The sequence below is a fragment of the Xyrauchen texanus genome, chromosome 12 (assembly GCF_025860055.1).
Source record: "Xyrauchen texanus isolate HMW12.3.18 chromosome 12, RBS_HiC_50CHRs, whole genome shotgun sequence".
Classification (NCBI taxonomy): domain Eukaryota; kingdom Metazoa; phylum Chordata; class Actinopteri; order Cypriniformes; family Catostomidae; genus Xyrauchen; species Xyrauchen texanus.
Genome location: NC_068287.1, coordinates 19569053 through 19590640, shown reverse-complemented (window position 1 = coordinate 19590640; position 21588 = coordinate 19569053). Strand labels below are relative to the sequence as shown.

Genomic DNA, 21588 nt, shown 5'->3' with positions numbered 1-21588 from the left:
GCCACTTCATGGAAAGGGTTAACTATTAGATTGTCAGCACATTAAAACTCCCACTAAGTCGTGTCACTAAAATCCTCCCCCTTTAAAGCTAAAAGATAACTAGTCAATTTCGATTATAAACTAGTCGTGTTAGATGACTAATTCACCATCCTGACCCATGCCTAATGTGGATACACTTACCATAGCCCTCAGGGAGGTCGGGGGACTGGGGTCCATGTGGTCGATTTTGGGGGGTGTGTGCATGCCCTCGGGAATCCTGGTTTCTGATTCGTTGTGCTTGAAGCCTCTGCTCCTGATTGGGTGACTCGAGTGCTTGGCAGTTGCCCCCTCCAGCTGCCCCTGTGGGATCTGTGTAGGGCATGGGCTCCTCCATGAAGCAGCTGAGAGGCCGTCCGGGCCCAGAGTCATCAAAGATGGGTCTGAAACATGCATACAGAGCATGTGTGAAAACAACATAGCCACATACCCAGCACACACAAACACTACTAAAGGGAACATTACATCAAATCTGACCCTATTTACCATCTTAATATATGTAATTTCTCCAATAAAAAGTCATAAATAAAAATAATTGAATACCCTTCACTGAAACAACTTGGGTGGGGGAAAAAAACCTACATTAACCTCTAATATCATAGTCCACTTGTGAAAATCATATAAAATATGATAGATTAAATAAAGTTCAGACCTCTATTGTTTCCTGCTGTTTCGATCAGAAATACGTAATATCACAGAAATGTGTTGCGAATGCCTTATTATTTCATGTTGTACAGACAGAGCCTAAACTCTAGTATTTAGAATCAAAACAGAAACTGAATCAGACCATCAGAAACTTTAAGGAAGCTGACAAAGTGTTATCTATTTTCATGTGACCTGAAGCCAGTTTGAGCCAGTACTAAACATGCAATCCAAGTACAGAGGTTGACTCACCCATCATTCTCTACCAGTCCTCTACAGTCAACCACTGGCCCTCCACTGCCAATTCTGTCTCTAGTCTGCAGACTCACTACAAATGAAGAAAAAATGTAAAGGAGAAACTTCACATTGTAACATTCTGCAGTTCAAATAATCTTCACAAAGCAGAAAATACATATTTACCAACTCATATTAAGTTTTATATTTAGGTTCTACCTCTACTTTTCAGTACATACCAACAATTTGTCCACGGACAGCATCACTGTCAGATGGGTTCAACTTGCATAAGTCTAAACGCTGGTCTGTTGGTGAGAATGGAGAGACCTTACATAAGTGTGATGTATGAGATGATCAAATCTTTATAGAGTACAGAGAAGCAGTCCTTCAAGTATTTAATGAAGACCATAATGATTGTGGTATGGTACAGTGAAGAGATTAGGGCAGCCATAAAGATCTTATACTCACAGCCTGTGTCTTTGAATCTGCTGATGGCATTGGAAAGGAGCCGCACACAGCCTAAGAAACCTGCACCTTGCTTTTTATGGATTTTCTTATGGTTCCAGATGCTAATGGTGATGGAATCTGTCTTCCCAATATATCTGCAGAGAAACTCTATTTAGCAAGTTTCACACTGTGAAATACTGTCTTAACCAGTGTCAGTAAGTAAGGCACAATATTTGTCCCCAGGAATTGATTTTCAATTGATTTCTATCTATAAGAACATATTTTCCTAATATGTTACACACAGAATGTTGTCCGTTACTATCAAATACTTAAATTTAATAAGTTAATTGAAATGGTCATTATGGTGTCTAAAACAGAATACTATGAAATATCTAAAATCTAAGAAAACAGGAAAAAAAAAAAACAGGAAGCATTTTTTGCCCCAACATTTAAATAACTGGTGCATTTTTGAGGCATTTTGTCCCGTGCGTTGATTTATTTCTGACCCTGGTTTTAACTAACCAACTCATATTGTTTCCTTATATAAAGATTAACCAAATAATTGAAACTGCACAACATTATGAATACCACGGAGAACATAAAGGAAATAAGTCATTAGTAACTCCAAAGAGGGACAAAACATTGCAGGAATTTGCTCACAGGTCATAATGCTGATTCCACTTGGGGTCCAATGTGTTTTTGACTGTGTCTGTAGAATGGCATTGACCCGAGCCGTCCACCACCACTTTGGCGAAAGGATCAGGCAACCCTGAAGTAGAAAGACAAAGTGTCTAAATAAACAATAGAGGAAGAAACTCAGCTGTCACAGCAAACAAAGATGGACACTGTCCTCACATTGCCCTCTAAAAGACTGGGTACTATCTGAACAGCTAAGCAGCTTCCACAATGACTGCTCCAAAAATTTAGATAGACAGAAAATATTTGGCAATGCATTTTGCTCAATGTTATTGAAAGGACAGATTCATGCCCTGTGGACTGTTTACTCAGTTGTGAAAAGCTGTGATAAACTGTGGGGGGTGCATACAGTATTGTGGCTGTGTGATATATTGTATATTTGTGAATTTTTTTATATTTTTTTGGTGACATTATACATGGATTAAACTTAAATGTATCAACATCAAGAACACTGCAGTGATAACATGCTTTTCAATTGGCTTTCAAGTTCCTTAAGACAATGACAGTAAACTACTTTCATGCCCAAGAGTCAGATATGGTCTCTGATTTAAACCTCCGTAGCAGAAATGCTGAAAGCAGGGAATTTAAATTCATTTTCTTTTAAACTGTCCACTTCAATAAACCAGATCAAAACAGTCTGTTTCATCTCTCAAAATTGTTCATGGAAGTCCCCACGTGGCATTTCACAAGCTTTAAACTGTTTTAGCAAAAAAATATGTAGGTTAATATCAGTTTTTTTAATGGTTTATTACTCAAGAGTAAAAATAATCTGTATTGTTATAGTGGTGTAAATAAAGGAAATTAATTGCATTACGCCTTGATTTTATTTAGGGGAAAACTTACCTTAAAATTTTAACTAAAGTTTTACAGCATTATACTTCTTGCTCTAAACATTTTAATTTGCGATATAATTGCTAAGCTAGGCCATATCACCCAGCCATATTCTGTAACAATGGAAATATGTTGTGGCTCATAAGTATTGATAATTTACAGTATAATTATCAGGGACAATTGGTCTTGTTTTGCCTGTATTTGAAACAAATTCTCATTTAGCCTTTTGTTATGTGGGAGGCATTATGGTCATGACACAGAAAAAGGATCTATGAATGACGCACATCAGTCATTTGAATAATATGTGGGCCATGCACTGATGAGGCTAGCAGGTCAAACAAGCCTGTCAGTCAGAGCAGCTGGGATAGAAAGCCCAAACGTATACGGATTTCACAACAGTATAGTGTACTCTCAGCGTTGTTGGTGGAATCTGATTTGGAGTCACTGAATGAGGATGTGAATTCCCCCACTGATAAATGCAGCAAGCAGTGGGAGACTATTAAGAACACAAGGGGAGAGGCTCTAATGTTCCACAGCTAATGAATCAACTAACTGTTTCATTAAATGTTCCAATGTATAAATTACTGAAAATTTTAAGGACTATATTAAAGAATGGTTCACCCAAAAATTACAATTCTGTAACAATTTATTCACCGTCATTCCAACCCCACGTTTTTCTTTCTTCAGTGGGATGCAAAAGACTTGATGTGTAGAGGCACTTTGTGTAAGGCTTGATGCCAATGGTTCCTACGCATGTTGTTAGTCAATATAATATGCCAAGTTTATATGTAAACAATAGGGCTGATCAGTGTGATTATTAAGTGATAATCATGCCCCCATACCTTAATAAGGAACATTCCTACTACTGTAGCAATTCAAGCTCAAAGTACCGCTTGTTTTCAGGAGGTGGAAGTAAGCAAAACTCCAGCTGTATAGGCAACACACAGCTGTAAAGACAACAATTTACATTCAGGCTTGCTGACACTAGTGACTGCTCAAGATGAGAATGCGTTCTTGCATTCAAACACAGCTGGACAGAGTGCAATTCCAATGCAGGGACCTCTGGTATGTTTTATTAGTTTCAATCTACGCATTACTTGACACAGCGATGCAATGCAACCAAAGTGAGATGCTCCAAAAGCATAAATCTGATTCATGTGTACAATGAAGCATCCTTAGAAATGTCCTTATAATAAATCTATCTCGGACAGATTGATAATTTAACTGCAAAATGGATTGCTGTGGACTGTATGCCAATGAAAGGCTTATGTTTATTCATATGTAAATAAACAATATATTGCAGTCTAAAGACACTTTTTGTATTGTGTGTGTGTGTGTGTGTGTATATATATATATATATATATATATATATATATATATATATATATATACATACAGTGGATATGAAAGTATTCAGACCACCTTAAATTTTTCACTCTTTGTTAAATTTCAGCCATTTGCTAAAATCATTTAAGTTAATTTTTTTCCTCATTATTGTACACACAGCACCCCATATTGACAGAAAATCACATGGACAATTCTGTGTTTTTCTGTCAATATGGGGTGCTGTGTGTACAATAATGAGGAAAAAAATGAACTTAAATGATTTTAGCAAATGGCTGCAATATAACAAAGAGTGAAAAATTTAAGGGGTCTGAATACTTCCGCACTCCACTGTGTATGTGTGTGTGTGTGTGTGTATGTATATATATAGTACAGTTTATGTGTTTTTATATTTAATTATTGTTATTTGGGGAGCTTTCTCATCAATTATATATATATATATATATATATATATATATATATATATATATATATATATATATATATATATATATATATATATATATATATATATATATATATATATATATATTAATTAGTGCTGTGAGCCGATTAAATTTTTTAAATCGCGTTTAATCACTTTTTTTGTGATCGTAGATTTTAAAAGTTATTTTATTGTCAAAATTAATTTATTTCCATCTTAGGAAAGAACAAAACAATATGTAGCAAAATAATGCTTCATTAACACTTTCCAAACAAAGCCTTCCAAATAAAAGATAGAATATAGAATGCACAAAAATATATAAACATTAAACGCAGGGCCTGAAATAAATCTGAAAATGGGGGGAATTCCCCCCTTACATGGCTCATATGGGGGGGACTCGTAACACTAAAATGTCAAAATTTTTACAACAAACTGTCCTAAATCTCATTGGGGGCTACTTTTCTCAATTCCTGTATAGGTCAGATGAAACCTGCAGAAATAAACCTTTCTATTTTAGGGAAATATTTGATTTCCAGAATCTAATTCTCTGAAAGCAAGTCTAAAAGCAAGTCTAAATATCTTACGATGCTTCTGGTAAATGTATCTTGTTTAAAGGATTTTTAGATATTTTTAATATCATATTCAACATTCTCAGATAACTATTTTTTCTTCTGCAGTATAGCTGCTAAAGAAAATGTGCGTTGTTTTAAAATGAATTTTATATACTTATTTTGGAAAACAAGCCAAAAAAAATAAAACAAATCAAAACCTTATTCTGTTGCACTATATTATGGGTGAAGACAACCCTCTCTTTTCTTCACTTCGATCAATATAAAAAAAAATATTATGATTCAATAAATTACGACCGATTTCCTTCATAATAAGATACACACCGCAACACATATATATTTTGATTCGAAGGACAAGCGTCACCCGTGACAGCGTGTGCATCAGCCAGGTGGATTTTCAGTCTCTCCTCATTAGATCGGGTCACTTCACGCGACTCATAGAAGAGGCTCTAACTGCACAGAGAAAAGCCAGTTTCTGAGTTTGTACTTATTTACATGACCTGCTTCCTTATTATTTGAACTTTAATAAAGGATACACTAAAGATATAACGCTAAGGTGTTTCCTTTTAAGAAAGCACTCTTTAGAGAGTTTTGTACTTTTGTATAATTCCTCATATTTTGCAATCAAAATCACCTCAAGCTGTTTGGAAAGTTTGGAGTGCATCTGTGAGCTGTTTTCTTCCTCTCCTCAATCAGATGCAAGCTGCAGTGCTCCTCTCACACACCATCATTAGAGATAAATGTGATCTCATTTTATGTTAAATAAGTTCAAAAGACTATTCGAAAATGAAAATGTTTGTAGACAATTTTTTATTGTTGACTAATCGTTTCAGCCCAAATTAGGAGCTTAAAGGGATAGTTCACCCAAAAATGTAAATTGTCTTTATCATTTACTCACCCTCATGCCATCCCAGATGTGTAACACAAATTACAATTTTTAGAATAATATCTCAGCTTTGTAGTGATCAGACATTTGTAGCTCCAAAAATCTAATAAAGGAAACATAAACGTAATCCATATGAATCCAGTTGTTAAATCTATATCTTAAGCAATATAATATGTGTGGGGGAGACAGACAAAATGTAAGTGCTTTTTCACTTCTGGAAGTGAAAGTGGTGATTTAGAGTAACAAATTACTCAAATATTGATTATATTGCTTCTGATGATATGAATTTAACCACTGTAGACTTATGGATTACTTTTATTCTTCCTTCATGTGATGTTTGGAGCTACAAATGTTTGATCACCATTCACTTTCATAGTTTGGACCGGCAAAGCTGAGATTTTCTGTGTGTTCTGCTTGAGGGTGAGAAAATGAGATAATTTGCATTTTTGGGTCAGCTATCCTTTTAAAAAGGATAAAACTTAGCAACTCCTTCATGCTAACTGAATAAAACAATGTAAAAATAAACATTTCACAATGAAGATTAGTCAGAGATTTGATTCATACACTAAAAGTGATTAATGTACAATTATTACTGTATCATTAATAAAGATTAATTTCTCAACAAGGCTATTTATCCAGATATTAATTGTGTTAATATTATTATTAACTACATTGTGGCATTTGGTTACAATAGATTTTGTGTTCTCTTAGACCTGAGTAAATTAATAAATATATAACATCCTGCACATTCTGCTACTAGCTGGTGAGGCTTTTCAAACAGACAGATCTGTGAGATGAGCTTATGGCAGGGAAGTAGCACAGGGAGCGACACGGTCACATATTTTAGCGCGTGAGCACGACACTGAACTGCTGCAGAGCATGAGAAGCGGAGTGCTCGCTGTGCTCATTTATAGTGCAAGTATCCACCACTAACTTGGCAACATCTGCACACTGGACGTCACTAAACAAATCATTTTCAGCGAAAGTTCAAATTAAGATCACGATGTGTGTATTTGGATTAGGCCTATTATCAGATGTTATTAATACAACAACAGGAACAACAACTCTTTGTGGGTGCATTATTTGCCCCCATATTTTGAATTTAGGGAACATTTTTGTCCAGAGCCTCAATATATTTCTGATCCTGGATGGAACACTAGAAAGATGGAGATGAATCATTTAATAGGTGATTAAGTGTCTCTCTTCACCATGCAGCTGGCATACAAAGCCTTTTCAATATTCCTGTCTTTCTTGTCAAATGTGCTGCATTATGACTAATGATGGAGCGGCAAAATATGAAAGACGTCAAAACTATAGATCACTCCAACATCACGTGCTTGCAATGTTAACAGCTTTGTTGATTATGAACAGGAGCAAAAGTTTTATCTCGTCGTTCGCTAACGGAGACGCAGTATAATACCATTTGAGCATTGAATTAACAGATTAAGAAATGTTTCTACATGTCTGTAACATCTTAAATTCAGTAACTATGCGCATTAAACTCAAGCGTTCAATGTGCTGCTTCGAGCTGCACGAGGGAAAGAGCAGATTTACTTGCTTCTTCTGGAAATGCAACTTAATACAATAACAAGTTTATTGATTTGATCATCTGTATCTATTGGTTTAATAATTCACAGCTGCACTGTAAAGTGAATAAAAGTGTGCAGGAATTTCCCACGCTATGTACGTGGAGCTTGTGGGAATTATTAAAATTGTGCGCAATACCTGCAATCCCATGCCGAATTTCAGGCCCTGAAACATTTCCCAAAGTCTAAATGTGAGGAAGACTAATTGAAAAAACTAGTCCTCACATATGTTGAATATTCATTACAATGGGCATTAAATCCCTTAAACTGTCATCCTCCACAATATTAATTTGCCAGTAGGCTGCAGCTATCTGCTTTGATACAGCAATCGTGAAGCTGCATTCATGATTCACATCAGGTTGGCAACACCAATGTCGTGTGCCGCTTTGAACACACCAAGAAAAGCGAACAAAATGTCTCATTCTGCATTTTGGTGATAGCTAAGATTTGGTGTGTTTCTGTGGTAAACAAAACGTGCCTTACATAGGCTGAAAAATACCTGATTTCTATCACAAGTCCCATCTGGTCTTTTTTTTTTTGTACATGAAACAGTGTTATGAGGTTCTTTTCTCCAACATTTTATAGCTGACAGGGAAGTACTGTCAGAGATTTTTTTATTTATTAAGAACAACCGCCGTGGCACTATCATAGGAGAGATTGTCAGTTTGAAACAGTCTGGCCTTTCTCTGTTGACCTCTCATCAACAAGACATTTCCATCTGCAGAACTGCTGTTTTGTTTTTGGCACCATTTGGAGAAAAGTCTAGAGACACCTAACGAGTTGTGTGTGAAAATTCCAAGAGATCAGCAGTTACAGAAATACTCAAACCAGCCCATCTGGTGCCAACAATCATCCATGCAATTATCTAATCATGTGGCAGTGGTGCAGTGCATAAAATCATGCAGATATGGTTCAGGAGCTTCAGTTAATGTTCACAATCATCAGAATAGGGAAACATTTTGATCTCTGTGATTTGGACCGTGGCATGATTCTTGGTGCCAGACTGTCATGCCACAATCGAAATCATTGAGATAATTCTGATGGTTGATGGGACCATTAACGGAAACATTATCGGAAACTCCTGACCCATATCTGCTTGATTTTATGCATTGCACTGCTGCCACATGATTGGGTCTTTAGATAATTGCATGAATAAATAGGTGTACAGGTGTTCCTAATAAAGTGCTCAGTGAGTCTATATGCATTTATTGTTTGAAAAAGATAATCATGAACATCCTCCAAATATCTCCTTCTGTGTTCCATGGAAGAAAGAAGGTTTTGAACAACATATGGGTGAGTTAACGACAGTTTTTTTTTGTTGTTGTTTTTTTGGATGAACTATTCCTTTAAGGTACACAAAAAAAGGAAAAAGACAGTTAAGAGGTAAAAACAACAAATACTTACTGAAGAAGTCTTTCTTTGCCAGATTCTTGGCACATAATACTGAAAGAAAAGAAACAAAAAAATCCATCATTATCATCACAAATCAGTTCAACACAAGTGCCACTCATGTTGGAAATGATGAATATGTAAAACTAATAGGGCCCTTGCATTTTATGCATTTGCAGTGATGCATCTGAAATGTACACCAGGGTTGCTGCTGAAGTGTGTGAAATAAAAGCAGCATTTATCTGCAGAGACAGGTCTAAAGAGAGGGCTGAGCTTCATTCCACTAACTGACTAAAATAATCAAGATCCCCTTTCCTCAAGTCCCTCCTAAGAGGGGCCTCTAGGGCCGTCCCAGCACAGCCTGTACAAAATAAATCAGACATGCTTCCTCTCAACGCTGTTAGCCAGCACCTCAAATCCACAGCTTTCCCCTGGATATTTAAGGCATAAACAGTCTACCTGAATGTCTTGTTTTCTTTACTAGCCTTCACCTAATGTGAAAATATCAAAGGTCATTCTGTGTTAGGCTGCAATGTAATTGTATGCTTTTCAATGGGATTTGGCACTCTTAAAATAAGCAGCATTTGTGAAGGTTGATGTCATCTTGTGTTTGGCATGCTGTGGTGTGAGACGGAGCAGGTGTGGTCAGCAATATTCAGCTTTTAAAAAATTCACCACATGTTCCACTATAAACCCCCCTGACTCCAATGTCCCAAGAGATCAGCAAGTATTTTTTTGCTTTATTGATTTTGATTTAAATATTACATTTTATTGATAAATGAAAAAAAAAAAAATATATATATATATATTTTTACATTTAAATTGCAATTTTATCGAAAAGAAAAAGCAATTAAAATACCAAAGTGGTCAAAAAATCATTTATTACCACCTCCCAAAAACTAAACATTTACAGTCTCATATTTCGGCCCCATTTGCCATCACGCAAGCATCCGTCTACGAGAACCGGTGGAAAATTTCCAATACAAATGAAGATCTAAAGACAATTATAAATGTAAACAGTATATTAATACTAATAATAATAATAATAATAATATTAATTTAAATATAACCTCTAGAATGTTTAACACAATCCATATAATTTCTACTCATAAAACGGCTACAACAGTTTGTTAACTTCACTTAGTCTTTGCTTAAACAAATAAAAAAACAGCAGTTTTCAATTAATGCTGCCTAATAAATTCCAGTGTTCTTTTTGCATTTTTATTGTGTTTTGTTATTACAGTTAATCGCTGCGAAAAGAAAACGAAATAGAACTAAATTTTAGGTTCAAGGAGCATGTCTTTTTGTATTATTTTACAATTTAATTACCTTCACCTTTTCTTCTTAAACAGCGCTTTATAAGAAAACGTAAAGGTCGTTTAACTCTGGTCGTGCTGACTCTTATAAGCCATGTCTTTTGAATCTACTGCGCAACCAGTATACATCTGAGACTTAAATCTCAAAAAGGCAGTGCAGTTACTGACTGGTTGTTCATATGACAATGTGTAATATAGGATTACAAAAGATATGCCAACACATTGAGTTTTTTAATAAATGTAATTTAAATTTGTTTTAAATAAAAACCGATGAAATATGTTCTTCCGAACCGATTCGGATATCAGAAATCTCAGTATTGGCCAATACCGATCCAATATCAGTGATGATTTTGCATAATCAGTTTAGAATATCTTTACATTATTGTGTGGAACTAATTGGGTGTGCTCTTTAATATGTAAAGAAACACAAACCTCTAACACATTTCATATAAATGTATAGCTTATTAAGAAAAACTTTGATTAACTAGTATACTGGATAACGTAGCAGCAAAATTAACAGTAATTCCAGTATAAGTCATCAGTAGAAAAGAAGCCATTTTTTTTGGCAAAAAAAAAAAAAAAATCGGTGCATCCCTAATGAAAATTATTTACAAAGAATTTCATTATTGTTTAGTTATTAAGGGTGTGACGAGATCTCGTGTTACGGGATCTCAGGAGATTAAAACGCGACGAGATGTCTCGTCGAGGTGAAAAGTTGTCTCGAGAGTTGTTGTGATGGCAGCGTGATGAAGCGTGAGGGTGAACTTAGTATTGAAGATGCCCCTGCCACTTTTAAATCATTTGTGTGGCAACATTTCGGTTTTCCTGCGGAAATAAGAAACGGCGAAAGAGTGACAGACAAGACGAACACAATATGTAAACATTGTAAGAAAATAATGCCGTACACATGGCTAACATGAGCACTATGCAAAATCACATACAGAACCACCACAGCTCTCTACTAAAACTAGCTGACCATATCTTAGGCTGTTCTGTGTAGTTAATTTATCTCTTTTTCATGCTTGAAGAAAAAATTGTTTCTGTTTGCACTTGTAGTTTTGAAAGAGCAGTACTTTGATTATGGATACACTTACTGTTTGCATTTAAAGTGTTATTTCTGTTATTTATATATTTATTTTATTTATACTGTTATATTTTTTTTATGTTCGATTTGTGGAAAGGAGTTAGATTTCTCATGTGAAATCGTACAGGGAGAAGCCAGTCGGTAGAGTTTATAGCAAAACATTTTGCATGTCCTTTACTGCATAGAATTCATTAAAATAGAAGTAAAATAACATTCATTACAAGTTGATTTCAAAATGCACCTAAATTGTTTTGCATTTTGTGATTTTCAGTTGAATAAAAGACTATTTTCCATTCATATATTTCATCATTGAGGATTTCTTAAAAATTGTGTAAAAATCCTCGTCTTGTCTCGTTCTCGTGAACCCAATCTCGTGTCGTGTCTCGTCTCGTCTCGTGGAGTAAGCGTCTCGTCACACCCCTATTAGTTATGTAGGATATGTGTGGTGTAAATGGAGAAGCTTCGTCAGTGACATCACTTCACATTAGTGAAAGAGGAGTTAACTTGAAAACAGGTTTGAAAAATGACAGACAAGTTAAAGCAGAAAAAACATGACCCAAGCGCACAGGAGCACTTTATAAACACTTCACAGAAAATCATGAGCATACAGTTTAATGTGGACCGGTTGCTGCATCAGGTGGGTTGACAGAGAAGTTATGCTGTGTGAAGAGCTTGAGTGGTTTCTATCCAGTGCATCTCTAACATTTTACTGTCATTTTCTAAGTAATCATACAACATCATTCTGTGATTTCAGTTTCAATGCAGGAGCAAATATTAGATAGTATATATGCCACTAAAAAGTCTTTGAAGTCATAAAATATTTTTTATTTGTTTATTAAGATGTTATATGTGCTCTGTTGAAACTGAAATTATCTCATCATTTTGCAACAGACTGTTGAGGGCTATAAATGCAATAAAAATTGCATTTGTAAATTTCTAAATATTTCTTCCTCAAAAGCACTGAAAGAAAAAAATGGAAGCGTTAATGGAATCAGAATTGTCTAAAAAGTAATTAGAAACCAGAATGGTTACATTCCTTTTGATTCTCATCCCAAATCTAAAGGCATTACACCCTGCTCATTATATATTGCATCAATCATTAAAGAAAACAAAAAGCAAAACACATAACTACTAAAACAGATGCGTACAAAGGTATAATTCCAATGTTGAAAATGAGACTCCAGAATAATAAAAGGCCATGGCATGTTGTTCATACATTTAAATCCACCTGATTATCCATCAAATCATGTCAGTGAAGATAATGGAAGCACAAAGTAAAAAATAAGGGAAGCCAGCTTGTGTGTTTCAGTGTATCATGAATCATGCAACAACAGCCTGTGCTAATTAGTTTTTGCAGAGGTTTCATGCTACCTCTAAGCTTGGTATGGTTTATGCCCTAATAATGAGCTGCAAGGACAAGATCTTCAAAAAGGTCAGGGCGCTGGAAATTTAGCGCTGTGGTCAGAAGACCCAAAAGGCATACCTCTGTTGCCACCCACTCACAGCTCCATACCTCAAGGAGAGCACTGCCTCATTAGCCCTGAGATTCAACTCCTTTTCAAGGAAGAGACTTAGAGCGGGGGTGGGGTGGTTCCCTAGACCATCACCTTCTCTAGCCTCCAGGCTGTCCATCACTTCCCAATAACGGTTACTGTGACAACAATAACCCTAGAGGTTTTTTGCAATAGTGACGTGATGCATAAGAGCCTCAGATCAAAGTCTGCAGGTATGACGATGTCGAGGCAGATCCCTCAGGAGTAGCTGAGCTTCAGCTACAGCAGTCACAGAGTAATCAAATATACATGCAGCCAATATTTCAAATCTTTACCACCGTTGCTTCGCTTTAGGAGCTTTCCACCTCTGTAGCCATGGAAACAAAGGAGGCAGGAACTTTGCTGTCAGACAGAACTTTCATCACAGGCAGTAAGGCTGCAAGGTTCCCATTATTTTAAGTACCAATTAATGTATATGAGGGGAAGGTTTGTTATTTTTCAATGACAGGTGGATATTTTCCCATTAGTGAAGTGCAACCAATGGACCTTAGTCAGGGTTAGGGGTGAACGATTTATTGATCTGGATCAATGCATCAATCAAATCATCAACAATGCGATGTCAATGATTCAGCGTGTAAATACTAATATATATTTTTTTATTTTGACATACTTATGCCAGCCACATCCATACGCATTTTCGTCAAGCATAGCAGCAACCATATGACATTAATTTCGCTTTATAACCGCTAAATATGCCTCTCATGTGGGACACGAATGAGCGTGGACTGATTAATTTGTTTGAAGTTGCACTCTGCTCTATCAGTGATTGGGCATCAACAGGGCTGCGAGCTCCGGTGACAGAATAGCGCAGAATGGCTCAAATGCGCGATTAAATCAGGTATCCCTTTATACAGTGGCCACATGCAACCCATTTGAATTCTTCATGAGAAATTTTTATTTTAAAGCACTAATGCATAATGACAATTAAATCAATTCAAACGGCTAAATAACCGTGATATTCTGAAGTGTGCTGACAAGAGAAAGAGAAACCCCTGCCCTACACTATCAATTACAAGACTTTTCCCATCTTCACATCAACCCCCTTACTAACATTTATCACAGTAAACTGTAACAGTATTCTTCAATACAACTGTGGAAGTAGCGAAGAAAAAACACATTCAAGAAAGCACATACTCTCCTGTCGGAAAAGAGTTGTGTGTATGTTTACTAGGGATGTGCAGAATGACTAATTTCACTAACATTTAAAAGAAAACTTTAGTTGACTAGTCTAAAAAGAAGCCCTCAGAAAACAATCAAAAAAACATTGTGTTTATGCAACCCATTTAAAATACTCCCAACAGCCAAATCCAATGCTAAATTCTGATGAAAAATGGGCCTTTATCTGTGACGTGCTTGACTTGCATTATCATTATTGTAGGCTACATTAAATTTAGAACATGACACACATTCACTAAATCAACGTTAGCGAATGCAGGCATAATTATTGTAAATAACTGAATTAATAGTGCAGGACCAATAGACCAACCCTAATAGCCTGTTCTAAACGTAAATCACCAAGAAACTTAACATATTAAAACAGTCAGGACATTGCTGAAAATAAATCACAGGTAAGCCAAATCTAAAAGAGAAAAAATGTGCTGAAAAGTTGTGTATTTCACGACGTCACGACGTTGCAACTGGGCTTTCTGATGAGCTGCACAGATATGAAAGTAAAGTGTACACCGCTTATCCAGTACATATAAACAGGAACCCAGCTTTCTCACAGTAAGCCACATTCTCACAATAAACCTCTTTTCTAGTGTCCATCTGAACGTACTGACAGAAACGTTCGCTCAACAAATGTGATCAACTTGTCCACGTACAACAGCGCCACCCAGTGCATTCTGTAATAACTGCCAGTTTTAGTTTATGTGTTCAGGATTTAACATGCATCTTACTGTATATATGGCCAGCAAAGCAAAACTTTGCGAAATTCAAATAGTATTTTTACTATTCTAATAATTATTGCAAACAAATATTCAACTACTCGTGCACATCCCTAGTCTTCACCATTTCATTGCAGAGAATTAGGTGTCCGATATATTCATGGTGGTCTCTGTCACTTTAACTTTGTATAAGAAAATACGATGTTCTAAAGTTTTACTACATTTCCTTAAGCTTTCTACAGCTTTGCATCTGCAGTACGAGGGTATGTTTGTATTAGTGCTGCTATGTATTGCCAACAACCTCAAGACAGGATACACATATACAATAAGTCAGTGTTTCCTAAACTAGAATACGCATACCCATGGGTGTACGTGAGGAGAAGATACTTGAATAGAATCCGGAAATATACCGTTCTTTTAATTTCAGAGTTTAAGTATTTCTAATGTAATATTGTGTACCCTCTTCTATCTGTCCTAAAGGTCAAATAAATAACATACAATGAAATAACCCTATATTTTGCAGTTAAAAAAAATGCATCTATAGGTGCACAATACTAGAAGCCGGCCGGCATTGCAGTACCTGCAATGATGCGAAATTATGACACGGTACCGGCAGCTATTCTTGCATACTGGAAAATTCTATTAAGTGCCATCTTGTGCAGTTTGTTTCACTTTCGTTCCTTTCTTTCAAATTGCTGCCTTATAAGCAGCTCTGACCTCTCTCAGTACGTTAATATGCACTTTCAAAGTTTGATTTCAGTCAGACTTAAACAATATTTCCTCTTATTTAAAAATAAATACTTTAGTCTGACATTGCAAAAATTGGACTTGTACAATTTCAGTCAAACTAAGTGTTTAACAGACCTAGATTATGCAACTGCTGCTTGTCTTCATCCAGCATGTATACACGCTAATTGGACAACAACTGGCTTTGCTGTTGTGCACATTCATGCTCTGAAAGACAAGCTGATGTCCTTCAAATATTCAATTATGCATTGTCATGTATACTAGGACAGACAAATGAAAACTGTTACTCTTCTACACAAAAACATACTGAAGCTCAATTATAAATTTGCATGTCAACATACTGAATGAGAAGTGCCATTTTCAGAGTTTGTGACAGGCTTCTTCATTAATTGCACTTCAGAAAACAAAATTATTGCATACAAACCAATATTACTGATCCAAGGACAAAGTATTGATGCAATATCGCAATAAAAAGAAATGTGATATGATAGTATCGGCACATTCCTTATTTTTATGTTGTATTATATTATAATTTTTGCATTACAATAAAAATATCACTGAATAAAATGTTGACAAATTGTAAGAGTAAAAAACAATCCAAAACTGTGCCCTAAAACCTGGCAGAACATCATCTTTGCTAGTGAGTGCACAGTGTCTTCAGTACTTTGTATCAGGACAGTTGGTATGGTGACTGATGAGGGTGGGTGCAAGAGAGACTCTTGGTTTCCCACCCACTTATTCCCTGACTTTAATATAAAGCAGATCTTCATCTGAGGAAACGGCGGAGGGCTGATCCATACGCAGAGACAGTTCACAAACAATATTAACAATATAACATGTGTAACCAAAAGGAACTTTTCTCAGTAGGCCTGTCACATTTATTAAATAATTGAAGGATTGTGATTACTTGAGATAACTGTGATTATTGTGCACTTTAAATTGCATTCACATTTAACAGTCCAAATTAGGGAATTTTAAGCATGTATATAAATGGCATAAAAATGTGTTTCATTTTCCAGCGTTATTGCATTACGTGACCACTCCATATCATTGGCTGGGTTCCAAAAACAACAGTGTAAATGAAAATGGACCAAGACTAAAGTTGACCACAAGAGACAGACATATTTTTAGTATTTGAAAATATTTTAATATTTATTAAGTCTTTGTAGAAAGAGTGGTGGTGGCGTAGTGGCTAAAGCACAGGGCTGTTAATCAGAGGGTCCCTGGTTCAAACCCCACTGCCACCACCATTGTGTCCTTGAGCAAGGCACTTAACTCCAGGTTGCTCCGGGGGGATTGTCCCTGTAATAATTGCACTGTAAGTCGCTTTGGATAAAAGCGTCTGCCAAATGCATAAATGTAAATGTAGCCTTAAATGAAATCATTTATTCCTATTTTACTAAATGACTCCAAGTTTAATATAAGTAAATTAGTTCTTCAGATGTATGAAGCACACATACACATTAAGTATGACAATTTGTGTGACAATCTTCATAATTTGTGAAAGCCCTAATACAGACAATTAATCGTCAAATTTCATAAATCGCGAGATCCCAATTACTTAGTATTTCACAGCAATGGGTCTCTGGTGAGTTCTGTAGCTTTTTACAAGGCAAGTAGATTGCTAATATATGAGGTTAAAGCTTGAGGGCACTGTAAAGCTGACACACAACAGTGTAACTCACTAGGGTATGAGCCAACAATTATTTACTTCTGTACTTTATCAATAAGAGCCAATTATTCGATGAGGAGAGCCTTAGCAGGGTTGGAGGATATAAAGCAGGTGTACAGTGTGGAAAGCAGGAGTGTTTTCTCCCTGACTGTGTAACACTGTGTCCCAACCAGGCGTGATGCTATAACAGGGGTGCCCAATACGTCGATCGCGATCTACCAGTCGATTGCAAAGGCAATGCTGGTAGATCGCACAAAATTGAAATGTACTTTCGTAAAATTTTTATAAAAATAAATATAATGTCTTTCCTTCTTTTAATTTCTGTTTGACTTGCACTTGACGAGTAAATATTGACCAAGCGAAGTTTTGTTTATTCAGTTGCCATGACAAATAGGTTTGCGCATACGCGCCTGCCAAGGACTTCTGATTATATATTTTTTTTATTAATTAGAAGATGAATTCCATGTAGTGATACATGCAGTAGTCCCAACAAGCATTTTCTTATTTTAAATGAAACCGTGTTTTTTTATTTGGTAGATCTCATTGAGTTGATCATTTAAAAGTAGATCATCACACAAAAAAGTGTGGGCACCCCTGTGCTACAAGATTCCAGCGACAAGGAATTTTTCTGTCCACACAAAACGTGATAATGCTGGATGATGCAACATATCACAGCCAATCAGAACAATGTGTCAATGAGTTCTCCCTGTTTGCTGCATAGTGTTTCAATGTTTCTCAACTTTGACAATAGAGATGTGCCGGAATTCAGTAATACAGTATACCTTAATAGTTAAAATGCTTAATGCTTCTATCATGGGCACGTCCAAATAATGTGATATATTCTAAATAACCTTTTAGCCAAATTGTTTAGATTTTTCTGAATGCCCCATAGCATAATTTCCAACAATGAATCAAGATTCCCAACCCCTTTAATGCAGGGATCGGCCACCATTAGCATGTGGACGGGTAATCACTGGCACACAAGCAATAGCGAGTAAATTCTAGAGACTGCTGCGTCTCTAGAAAATCACAGGAGATCAGCAGTTACAGAAATACTCAAACCAGCCCATCTGGCAAAATCATGGAGATATGGGTCAGGAACTTCTGTTAATGTTCACATCAACCATCAGAACGGGGAAAGAATGTGATAATTTGGACCATGGCAATGACTGAGGTGATGATTGAGATGTTTGAGTATTTCTGTAACTGCTGATCTCCTGTGATTATCTAGAGACGCAGCAGTCTCTAGAATTTACTCGGAATGGTGCCAAAAACAAAAAACCTCCATTGAGCAGCAGTTCTGCAGATGAAAACGCCTTGTTGATGAGCGAGGTGAACAGAGAATGGCCAGACTAGTTTGAACTGACAAAGTCTAAAGTAACTCTGTACAATTGTGGTGAGAAGAATAACATCTCAGAATACTAGGCAGGTGGTTTTAATGTTGTGGCTGATAAGTATGTATATAGAGTTTTTTTCTCCCAAAATGTCGAAGACCCTCGCACCTGCAAATTGATCTTTCATTTGATGAAATCCTTCCTCATATTCAAGCAGTCTGTTTCATATATAGATACGAGTTGAATGGGAAGCTTAACACTATTAAAGGGTGATAAAACTACATTAGTCAACAGGAAAAAACTTTTAACGCAACCACGACCCACAGAATCTGATTCTTGTATTTTCAACATTCTCTGAAAAAGATTTGGATACCTGAATGAATAGTTTCCAAACAATAAAAAAATAAATAAAATAAAAGTCAACCTAGCCTCTGAATAAAACAAATGATGGATCATCACAGTACAATCCTTTGGACTTCACAGAGATGCAGTTCTTTACAAAGATAATTCAGACATGATATGAACAGGGCTTCATTCGAATTGACGGATGAACTAGACTTATCAACTGATTAACAGATAAAGTACTAGCCAAAGGCTAGAAAACGTAGCCTATTCGACTAGGTCTTGGCTACTCCACTCATTTCCTGCCAAAGTCAGAGACTCTTAAAGTCACTCCTCCCATTCACAGCTTTGGTTCGAGTTACAGCAGTGTGAGCAATGGAGGGATATAAGAAAGGCTGTATTGCACACACTCGTGCTAATCCCCATCATACACAGGGCTGAAACACAAGACGCCAGTCCGCCAGAACAAATTAAATATCCATGAGCTTTTCTGGAGTTATCCTCATCGCTCCTTCCTGGCTCTTTGTTTCTACTTTTCCCACTCACCATGGCCAAATCCTTGCACAGAGCTGAAGATTTTTTTTAAATACATCCCTATCCAACCTTGTTACCTTGCAAGTCAGGAGGGTATGGAGGAATGCCAAACATCCCTGTGTGCATGAAAAGACATTTCCTTGAGCAGAAATACAGTAGGTCAGCCAGTCCCACTTCCATGTGGGATCTGCTAAGCTCCCCTAGGAAGAAAAACAAAGACATGGAGACAGACTTCCTATCACTAAGTCATGGATGTGAAAATTAAGGGAAACCTGAGCCATAACTTGGGGACGAGTGATTAAAAGCACAATATGGAGGAAATGAGAATCTGTTCCATTTCAGAACTGATATAATAAATATAAATAAAATTGCTATTCAGGGGTAAAGCTACTGTAGGGATGCACGGATACCACTTTTTCTCTTCCGATTGGATTCTGATATCGGAAATTTTAGTATAGGCAGATACAGATCCCGATTCGATACTTTTTTTGCATAATCAGTTTAGAATATCTTTACATTATTGTGTGGAACTAATTGGGTGGGCTCTTTAATATGTAAAGATACACAAACCTCTAACACATTATTTCATATACACTCACCTAAAGGATTATTAGGAACACCTGTTCAATTTCTCATTAATGCAATTATCTAATCAACCAATCACATGGCAGTTGCTTTAATGCATTTAGGTGTGTGGTCCTGGTCAAGACAATCTCCTGAACTCCAAACTGAATGTCAGAATGGGAAAGAAAGGTGACTTAAGCCATTCTGAGCGTGGCATGCTTGTTGGTGCCAGACGGGCCGGTCTGAGTATTTCACAATCTGCTCAGTTACTGGGATTTTCACGCACAACCATTTCTAGGGTTTACAAAGAATGGTTTGAAAAGGGAAAAACATCCAGTATGTGGCAGTCCTGTGGGCGAAAATGCCTTGTTGATGCTAGAGGTCAGAGGAGAATGGGCCAACTGATTCAAGCTGATAGAAGAGCAACTTTGCCTGAAATAACCACTCGTTACAACCGAGGTATGCAGCAAAGCATTTGTGAAGCCACAACACGCACAACCTTGAGGCGGATGGGCTACAACAGCAGAAGACCCCACCGGGTACCACTCATCTCCACTACAAATAGGAAAAAGAGGCTACAATTTGCAAGAGCTCACCAAAATTGGACAGTTGAAGACTGGAAAAATGTTGCCTGGTCTGATGAGTCTCGATTTCTGTTGAGACATTCAGATGGTAGAGTCAGAATTTGGCGTAAACCGAATGAGAACATGGATCCATCATGCCTTGTTACCACTGTGCAGGCTGGTGGTGGTGGTGTAATGGTGTGGGGGATGTTTTCTTGGTACACTTTAGGCCACTTAGTGCCAATTGGGCATCGTTTAAATGCCACGGCCTACCTGAGCATTGTTTCTGACCATGTCCATCCCTTTATGGCCACCATGTACCCATCCTCTAATGGCTACTTCCAGCAGGATAATGCACCATGTCACAAAGCTCGAATCATTTCAAATTGGTTTCTTGAACATGACAATGAGTTCACTGTACTAAAATGGCCCCCACAGTCACCAGATCTCAACCCAGTAGAGCATCTTTGGGATGTGGTGGAACTGGAGCTTCGTGCCCTGGATGTGCATCCCACAAATCTCCATCAACTGCAAGATGCTATCCTATGAATATGGGCCAACATTTCTAAAGAATGCTTTCAGCACCTTGTTGAATCAATGCCACGTAGAATTAAGGCAGTTCTGAAGGCGAAAGGGGGTCAAACACAGTATTAGTATGGTGTTCCTAATAATCCTTTAGGTGAGTGTAAATGCTATTAAGAAAAACTTTAATATTAAATAGTATAATGGATAACGTAGCAGCAAAATGAACAGTAATTCCAGTATAAGTCATCAGTAGAAAAGAAACAATTTTCAACTTGTCTCTGGACTTTAAGTATTCAGATCTCTTCTTTTGTTCAATTTAGTTATAAGATATCAGCTCACTTTTCATTCACACATTTATTTTTTGGAACCCATTCAACATAAATA

The 21588-nt window shown here is 36.7% G+C and overlaps 1 protein-coding gene across 6 annotated transcripts in view; it reads right to left on the bottom strand.

Moving 5' to 3' along the window:
• The window catches only part of LOC127653097 (E3 ubiquitin-protein ligase SMURF1), a 62575-nt gene that overhangs the window by 18795 nt on the left and 22192 nt on the right, over positions 1-21588 (bottom strand). For all 6 annotated transcript variants that reach the window (XM_052139608.1, XM_052139609.1, XM_052139613.1 and 3 more), the window contains exons 2-7: positions 9100-9138; positions 2020-2128; positions 1381-1514; positions 1152-1217; positions 931-1006; positions 181-419 (exon numbers count right to left, since the gene is read on the bottom strand). In XM_052139608.1, coding sequence (XP_051995568.1) covers positions 181-419; positions 931-1006; positions 1152-1217; positions 1381-1514; positions 2020-2128; positions 9100-9138 — 663 coding nt within the window. The remainder of the gene's footprint in view (positions 1-180; positions 420-930; positions 1007-1151; positions 1218-1380; positions 1515-2019; positions 2129-9099; positions 9139-21588) is intronic.